The 9,812-nt window shown below is 40.1% G+C and overlaps 1 protein-coding gene across 1 annotated transcript in view; it reads right to left on the bottom strand.

The window, feature by feature from the left end:
* Positions 1-1,114: 1,114 nt before the first annotated feature.
* The window catches only part of tbc1d16 (TBC1 domain family, member 16), a 43,121-nt gene continuing 34,423 nt past the window's right edge, over positions 1,115-9,812 (bottom strand). Inside the window, exons 11-12 of the mRNA XM_016538802.1 lie at positions 2,902-3,048; positions 1,115-2,017 (exon numbers count right to left, since the gene is read on the bottom strand). Of these exons, the coding sequence (XP_016394288.1) occupies positions 1,751-2,017; positions 2,902-3,048 (414 nt within the window). The 3' untranslated portion in view covers positions 1,115-1,750. The remainder of the gene's footprint in view (positions 2,018-2,901; positions 3,049-9,812) is intronic.

Raw genomic sequence — 9,812 nt, 5'->3', positions numbered from 1 at the left:
CTCTTGAGGTATTCGGCCAATCACAACGCACTGGATAGTTGGTTAATCAGAGCACACCTCGCTTTTCAGACCGATTAGTTTTGTAAAAATCGACGCGTTTCAGAAAGGCGGGGCATAGAGGAGAAACAATAATGTACAGTATGTGGAAAATAATGTTTTTTTTTAACCTTAAACCGCATAAACACATTTCATTACACCAAATACACAAAATAATGTTCTTTTTAGCAGCATCATATGACCCCTTTAAATGCAAAAACACGTTCTCTGTGTTGCGGTAATAATAAGACTCTGCTTAAATGACTCAAATAAGCAAACATCCTATATATGCGTCAATTGGTGTTGCTAAAACAGTAGATGAGTGAGCAGATATTGCCCCCGACATTAGACTATATCAACAGTAAATATAAAACGACCGCGTAATCAGGAACAGCTTTGATGCATAAAAACATCACCGTAAAGCAGCAGGCAGATAACGTAAATGGAAAGTGGCTCAGCACCCTCATGCACGTCCTCTAATTATTTCACAAGCATGTCATCATCCCGTAACTCTCTTTAGATCCCTCGGCCGTGCCTCAATGCTCTCTGGGACTCGTGAGAGGAGCAGCCCGTTCGCATAATGGCTAAGCGAAAGCCCAAAGCCATAATGGCCGTCACTGACGGAGACTGCATCTTGAGAGTCTAATGTTACCTTTTGACAGCAATTTGACGATATCTGTTTTTTAAAGAGGCTCTGGGGATCCGCGAAGACGCCAGGCACCTTCACATTCACGCGCACTCAAGCACGGTGTCTAATCTCTGAGAGCGCGCGCTCTCTTTCAACCGCCATCGCCAGATAAACTAATTAAAATCAAACTCCCTCTTGGGTTTTTGGTTTTTAAGCTCATTCTGTTTTGGAGAAGAAGATTAAGACCTTCTGCTATAGCTGAGGGGCTACCACATCAACACGAACGCAATATTTCACAACAAAAACCACAAAAGTGCAAATAGCATTTTTAAAGGATTTAACAGGTAGGCCTAAATTAATGCTCAGTTGGTAAATTTATTGACATTCTAATGTATTTACCTTATTTTAAAATAATAAACCCTGTAAAACTCAATTGACAGGACGTGTGGCATAATGTTGAAAAAAAAGTAATCATGTCAGATAATAGCATCAATTTTGATTTCACATTGACTTCAAGATCTTCAAGGACTCATGATAAGAAATTTTTCTTCTCCCATCTATATATCATAATATTTATTGTGAGGATATGAAAGGCATAGATGATCATAAAACAATGTTTTGATGTCAGAGAGCCACTGATAACAGTATCCCACTTCATATTGGCTGACTGTTTGATTCATAGTTGAGAATTGCACAAAAAAGGAACAAATATATGCGAATAAACAGAATAAACACAAATGTACTTCGACTGTGGTAACAAACCACACACATACATTAATACATGCATACATTGTCGATATAAAAAAAAAGCCAAAAAAAAAATTATTCTGAGATGTCAGCCCGCAAGATGTGACTTAATGATAGATAGATGAAGACTTAGTCTTGATTGTTTGTGATAATTGTACTTGTGAATTATTGAGGAAACACAAGTTGATGTGTTTCCTCCAAAAGAGGTTGTCAACATTGGTACCATTTATGCACAAGGCAGTGATTCATACCAGATGTTGAGTAAAACACAATGGAGACCTGAAATGCGGCTCAGAGGCTAAGCCTTATGGGTACTGGCGTTCCTGAGGCGTGCTCGAGTCAGGAGTGCTTGCGGAAAGTGAAAATGTCTCGTGTCTTGGAGCCCCTCTTGCCCTTGTTGGGCTGGTTGGGGCTGGGTAAGGGTGGGCTCTCGGGAGTGGCGGTGCCTCCATAGGGGCAGCTCTGAGAGTCGGGATGCTCTCCGGAACATTCTATGGCCGGGATGTAACGGCTATCCCACATTCCTGGCCCGCACAGTTTACACAGGTCGTGTAAACTGCAGGGAATTCTGGGAAGAAGGCGGAACTGGTAGAGCAGGCTACGTGCCTAGGATTAGAGACAATAAGGGAGACAAGACAGAGAAAGAAAGATGGACTGAGAATTGAAAAAAATAACAGGCAAATTATATTGTAATTCATATTTAGCTTTTTCAATATTTAACAAAAGCATTCTCGTAGCTAAAACAGTAGAGAATAGCAATGGGTCATGGGTTTGATTCCCAGGAAATGCATGAACTCACAAAATATGTATACCTTGATGCAATGCGAGTTGCTTTGTATAAAAGTGTCTGCAAAATGGATGGATGTAAATGTAAATAAATAAATGGTGTAACATAACTAAATAATAAAAAGGGCAAATTAAATAAAAAAATGGCTAAATAGATAAATAGTGCAAAATAAATAAAACAAAAATAATAAAATAAATAAAAAGTGAAATAAATTAAAAATAAATAAATAATGTAAAAACAATAAATCAAAATAAATTATAAACAGTGAAAAATAAATAAATTAATTATAAAACAGTGCAAAATACAGCAATAAATAAATAAATAAATATTCAATCTACATATCAAGAGATAACTAAGGTAACTTATTCAGTAATAATTGAGTATCTTGCTAAAATGTAATCGATCCTAATTATCAGTTGCTCAACCCAATGTTTGTTGGCATTAGGACTATAATGTCCGGATGACCACAACAGGGTGCGATTGCTTATATCATAATCTCTACGGTACAATTTAGATTTTGAGAAATATTTCTCCAGAGATGACAGCATGTTTGGCATACTAACTTTTGTTGCTGTTAGAAAAAAATGTTTTGTATGCAGCGTTAGAGAGATGCATCACTTCTGCATGACACGAAGACACAGCATACATAACCATGAGGAGGAGCTCTGTCAGCGTGTGTGTGTGTGTGTGTGCGCGCTCATACCTTCCTCAGCACCAGCTCTCCATTCATGTGCATGGAGAGGTTACTAAAGTGCAGCAGCATTTGATCTGTAGCGAGCTGCTGCTCTGTGACATCCTCGCCGTACAGCACGATGATAGCTACACACAGGAACAGGTGGAAGTAGTCCGTCTGTCGCAGAACATACACATCCACACACAGAAAACATATCACTCCATTCCTGCACCAAACATTGAGCCAAAAGAAATGACAGACTGTATAAGCTAGACCAATCGCAAAGGCCAGATGCATATAGAGCTAATTAAAAAGCAGTAAATGCTGATATGCAAATGAGGGGGCAACGAGGAGACAAACCACTTTGCTCCCCAAAATCACCTCGTTATTACCATGCCAATGTATGCAAATGGCTTCAGTGGAAACCTGATAATTAGCATCTCATCTTCATTAGACACTCTGCAGATCCTTAAAGTGATACAGGCACCCATTCGTTTATCTAAAGGGGAAGAATTCGCATTTATCCAGCGAAAGTGAATTTAAGGAACAACTTGGTCTTGGTTTCCATGGCTTCAAAGATTTCTACATCATACATCAGTTTGAACTTGGACCCAAAATCTCACTGAATTTTTATAGTAAGAACCATAAATAAGTCAAAAGGAATAAGGAAGCCAAAAAGAGAAATACATTTCTGCAGTCATATACAGTTAGTTTCCGTTTCTTGTAAAAGGAAAAACCAACACAAAACTACACAACATTTAACATATGAAGAATATATTTCAAGAATATCTGTACTTTTGTATGCAAATTTTAATGTAAGAGTTAATTTTAATGAATCAGTGAGAGTGAATATATACAGGTGCATCTCAATAAATTAGAATGTCGTGGAAAAGTTCATTTATTTCAGTAATTCAACTCAAATTGTGAAACTCGTGTATTGTAAATTAACATACTTTCCAGAAGGCCAACAATTCATTAAAAATGTTTTTTTTTATTGGTCTTATGGAGTATTCTAATTTGTTGAGATAGTGAGTTGGTGGGTTTTTGTTAAATGTGAGCCAAAATCATCACAATTAAAAGAACCAAAGACTTAAACTACTTCAGTCTGTGTGCATTGAATTTATTTAATACACGAGTTTCACAATTTGAGTTGAATTACTGAAATAAATGAACTTTTCCACGACATTCTAATTTATTGAGATGCACCTGTATATACACATACAGTGGAGATCAAAATTAGGGAACAACATACAATTTCCTAAATTTCAAGGTCACTGCTTAGTCCTATTTGAAGTTATCCTAACAGGAGTGGAAGGGCAGTTTCTTAAAGCATGTTTCATAAATGAATTGTTTTCTGAAGCACAGTATAAAAAAAACTTAAATGAGATATTTAATCAGTTAATCAGAACCTCCTTCAGCAACATGCAGTTCCTTCCCTGCAAGCATCTCTTTTCCACAGAATAAAGGTTTTTGTTGAAATGCCTTGGTTATTTTGTCAAATATGTTAGTGTTCTGGATCATCTATTTAAGTTTAATGTTTGCAGTGATTATAATTCTGATACCTAGTCATGCTTCCTTTAAAATATAGTTACCATAGTAACATTCTAAGTCAGTTAAATTCAGTTAGTTGTAGAACTTCACACTACAGTCTTGTAGCAGCCATTCATCTTGTGATCATCTGTAGAAAGCATTGTCTGTAAGTTTTTACGATTCATTTGTATTAATTTGCTGGATTTATTGTTTATAAAGCTATGAAATAACTATATACGATAAATAACAGTAAATTGAGACATTATTGTATTCTTAGAGATAACTATAGCTACACTATAATTCTCCTTTCTTTAGTTTCACTCTGTTTCAACATACACGGTCAACGTGGTTTGGAATAAAGCGGCATTCTCCCACAAGTCTACGTGTTGGAAAGAGTTTATCTATCTGTCTAACTTCGGGAAGAGAGACACCAAAGTGAGGGCAGAATAGTGAAAAGACAGATTCACCAGGGATTACAGCAACTGTGAATGAACTTCTCATCTGCTCAGTGAATCTACAGTAAAATGCTTTCAAAGGAAAATGTGAGCCATGTGAACAGGTCAGTGTGTTCACGTTCACACTCATCTAAATCATTCAGATCAACACATTCAAGAAGATCAGCAGTCAGTCTTGTTGCAATAGAGGCATGAGCTAAAGCTGAAGCCGCCCGTACAAGAGCAGCATATGCACAAAGAGAGATTGAAATAAAATTAAAGCAAGCACAACTTCAAGTAGAAGAGACACGTTTAGAGGCTACATTAGAAGCACTCCAGCAAGAGAGAGAGGCAGAAGCAGCCTTAGCCGAAGCTACAGCCTTTGAGGCCATAGTTGATGCAGCTGACATAGAAGAATCATCTGAACATGAATGTAAACAAATCAGCTCAAATCTCTACTCACTTAAGCGAACTGAGAAATATGTTCATGATCAAAATACATACAAAAGGGGAGATCATCATGTATCAAACAAGACGGTCACACCACTGTTTCAGTCAGACGACAGAGAGCAGCAAAATGCTCTCCCATCTCATAGAGAGTCTATTCAATATTCTCAAGAAACCCCACAACATGTCAGTTCATTTGGTGAGACACTCTTTCAGTCACAGGACCCACAAAACAGTTTTGAGCCTGTCAGAGCACCTGGAAAGGAAGCGAAGAGTCAAGACACAATAACTCATTCTCATCCATTTAAATGCTATACCTCAAAAGGGTATTACTCACCAAACATGAGAAATGAGCCATATGTTACAAAGCCTGATAACTCCGAGATATTAAATTTAGCCAAGTTCCTAGCACGCAGAGACCTACTCACCGCTGGTCTCATGAAGTTTGATGACAAACCGGAGAATTACTGGGCATGGAAATCAACTTTCTGCAATCCAATTGAAGACCTTGACTTAAAGCATTGTGAGGAGCTTGACTTGCTAACTAAGTGGCTTGGTCCAGAATCAGCTGAGCATGCTCGACGAATAAGGTCAGTTCATATTACTCACCCAGCTGTAGGACTCTGGATCTGGGAAAGGCTGGAACAGTGCTATGGGTCAGCTGAAGCGATGGAATCTGCGCTCTTAAATGAAATCGACCGCTTTCCCAAACTCTCTAACAGAGAACCTCAACGTCTGAGAAAACTAGCAGATTTATTGTTAGAGGTTGAGTCTGCCAAAGTGGAAGGATACCTACCTGGTTTGACTTACCTGGACACTGCACGAGGCATTGCCCCTATTCTTGAGAAACTGCCGTTTGCCCTCCAGGAAAAGTGGATGCAACAAGGGTCTAGATATAAGCAAGAACACAATGTTAACTTTCCTCCTTTCTCATTATTTTCCACCTTCATCAGGAATGAAGCACATATGAGAAATGACCCCAGGTTTACAATTACTGTACCAAACACAACACCAACTACAGGACAGAAGTTTTCCTCCAGAGCCAAAAGGTTTCCTGTTACTGTCCACAAGACAGAAGTAGACCATGCAATTGCTAAAGGAAAGTCTATGCGGGAAGTAGAAGACTTCAGCAAACAGTGTCCAATTCACAAGAAACCCCACCCTCTCTACAAATGCAGAGGATTTAGGGAGAAACCATTAGATGAGCGCAAAACCTTTCTAAAAGAAAACTTCATCTGTTTCCGCTGCTGCTCTTCAACAACACACCAAGCCAAGAACTGTACAACAACGATTCGGTGCTCAGAGTGTGACAGTGAAACACACATGGCAGCCCTTCATCCTGGTCCAGCACCCTGGTCTAAAGGTGAACATTTCAGCCCTGCCTTACAGCATGGCGGGGAGGGTGATGAACACCCTACCACAGGGCCGGACTGGGACGCAATTTCAGGCCGGGAAATCTCACACTCATCCAGGCCACACAGAAAAAAGGGGCCAAATGAAACTGACCTGCACTTGAAGCCCTGAACAGGTCAGTGATGTTGCTACATTTCACAGCTTCTTCTGGCCGCTTCCTCTCTTTCATCGAGTTTTTCATCGCGCATCGGTTCTGTTCGGAACCATTTGACGGAAGCGCGGAACAGACGTGAGCTGATTCGTATAGTGCAGCGCTGCCAGTCAAGACTAAACGATTTATGATTTATTATCGAATAACAAAAACTGAAATGATCACTTTGGTACAGGCATAAATATAAAATAATAATAATAACAAAAACAAAACAAAAAAAACCGGGCAGCGGGCCAAATCAGCCGCCAGGCCACCGGGAATTCTCCCGGTGCTCCCGATGGCCAGTTCGGGCCTGCCCTACCACAACTATCGCTACATCCAGCTGCAAAAAGGTCTGTGGGAATGGTTTCAGAGGAAGATCATGTTCCAAGATCTGCTTAGTTAATGTATATTGCAAAGATCATCCTAATATTAAGCTGAAAACCTATGCTATTCTAGACGACCAGAGTAACAAGTCTTTAGCAAAGTCTGCTTTCTTTGACAAATTCAGTGTGACTGAAAATGCATCTCCTTACACAATGAAAACACATCAGAAATCCTGGGACGCAGAGCAAAAGGTTTTTATTGTAGAATCCATCGATAACAGTACAAGCTTCACACTTCCCGCACTTATTGAGTGTACCGAACTACCTGACAACAGAGCTGAGATTCCTACTCCTGATGCTGCTTGGAACCATACTCATCTCAAATCAATAGCTCGTAAGATACCTCCACTTGACCCTGAGGCAGAAATTCTTCTTCTTCTTGGAAGAGATATCATTGAGGTGCACAAAGTATTGGAACAGCGCAATGGTCCTCCACATGCTCCCTTTGCTCAGAAGTTAGCCTTGGGATGGGTAATAGTAGGAGATGTCTGTCTGAATGGTGCCCACAAACCAGTTGAAGTCAGTGCTTTCAAGACAAGTATTTTCATGAATGGGCACCACAGCCAAATGAGACAGTGTCCTAATAGTATCAAAATCAAAGAGAAGTTTTGCCATTACAGTGAATGTAAGACTTCACCAGCCTCACCTTTGGAACAAAAACTTGCAACAACACACACAAAAGCAACATGGCTGACATCTTCCAGTCTACAAAGGATGACGACAAACTAGCTCCATTTATGGAAGATCTTGCCTTTCTGAAGATGATGCACAAGGAAGTCTATCAAGATTAAACAAATAGCTGGGTTGCTCCACTTCCCTTTCGCAGTCCTCGCCAAAGACTTCCTAATAACAGACAACAGGCAAGTAACCGTCTCCATTCACTCACATGTATGCTGAAAAAACAACCACTCATGAAAGACCATTTTCTAGACTTCATGGCTAAGATCTTTGAAAACAAACATGCTGAACTTGCACCACCTCTCTCAGACAATGAAGAGTGCTGGTACCTTCCTATCTTTGGGGTGTATCATTCACAAAAGCCAGGCCAAATTAGGGTTGTCTTTGACTCTAGCGCTCAATATCAAGGAGTGTCTTTGAACAGTGTTCTTCTGACTGGGCCCAACATGAACAACAGCCTACTTGGGGTGTTACTGTGCTTCAGGAAAGAACAAGTTGTCATAACAGCTGACATCCAGCAAATGTTTCATTGCTTTGTAGTCAGAGAAGACCACCGTAACTTTCTGGGTTTCCTTCGGTACAAAAACAATGACCTAGAAAACGAAATTGTAGAATTCAGAATGCGAGTGCATGTCTTCGGGCAACAGTCCCTCACCAGCTGTGGCCATGTACGGCCTCAAAAAAGCTGCCCTGGAAGGAGAGAAGGAGCATGGTTCGGAGGCAAGACAGTTCATTGAGAGGAACTTTTATGTTGATGATGCTCTGGTATCCCTTCCTACAAGACAAGAAGCCATCACACTCCTCAGAAATGCCCAAGCCATGCAGAGAAGTTTGGGAGGCAGCTGGGAACGCATGATAGGCATCACCAGGCGCATCCTTGATTCTATGTTGCTGAAAATCAGTCAAGCCAAACTCACTCATGAAGTCCTCACTCATCACATTCATGGCAGAGGTTTCAGCTATACTAAATGCTCATCCATTGATACCAGTATCAACGGATCCAAACAATCCTCCCATCCTAACCCCAGCCACACTTCTCAAACAAAAGACTGGCATGCTTCTTTTCCCAGATGGAAACTTTAATGAAAAGGACCTCTACATCCACCAGTGGACACAAGTTCAAAGTTTAGCCAACACCTTCTGGCATCGATGGAGAAGTGAGTATCTAAACACTTTACAAAATCGAAGAAAGTGGCAACAAGAAGAACATGACCTTCGACATGGTGATGTAGTTCTGCTTAAGGACAGTCAAGTTAAAAGAAGTGAATGGCCCATGGGCATTGTACTAAAGGAGTTTCAAGGAAACAATCGAAGAGTCAGGAAGGTTGAGGTGAAGACAACAAAAGATGGAATACCAAGGGTCTACCTACGTCCTATCTCAGACACAGTCCTTCTCTTGCCTTCAGAAATGGAATAAATGTGGACTATATATCAGTGCAGTGATGACATCTTACAGATGCCAGGCGGGGAGTGTTCATTATCATCTATTTAAGTTTAATGTTTGTAGTGATTATAATTCTGATACCTATTCATGTAGCTTCCTTTAAAATATAGCTACCATAGTAACATTCTAAGTCAGTTAAATTCGAGACGCTGCTGCAGAACACTGTTGAGGGACGCACAGAGGTAGCCTAATTCACACAAGCTCTCGCTCTCTCTCTTTCTTTGTGTGTCTCTGTCTCTCTCGCTCTCTTTCTAATAACTTCATTAATAACTGCATTAGAATGCTATCAACGGCTCAAGCCTCCACTACCAGCTTTAAAATTACGTTTTGGAACTCGCAAAAGAGGCGGGTGTGCATTATTTTTCTAATAATTCAACGGGCCCGTCGTCAATTATTCCTTACTTAGTTGCCTTATTTAAGTAGAACTTCACACTACAGTCTTGTAGCAGCCGTTCATCTTGTGATCATCTGTAGAAAGA

This window comes from Sinocyclocheilus rhinocerous, unplaced genomic scaffold (assembly GCF_001515625.1).
Source record: "Sinocyclocheilus rhinocerous isolate Xijiao unplaced genomic scaffold, SAMN03320098_v1.1 scaffold463, whole genome shotgun sequence".
Taxonomy (NCBI): Eukaryota; Metazoa; Chordata; class Actinopteri; order Cypriniformes; family Cyprinidae; genus Sinocyclocheilus; species Sinocyclocheilus rhinocerous.
Note: the sequence above shows the minus strand (reverse complement) of the source record. Positions and strands in the feature narration are given on the sequence as shown.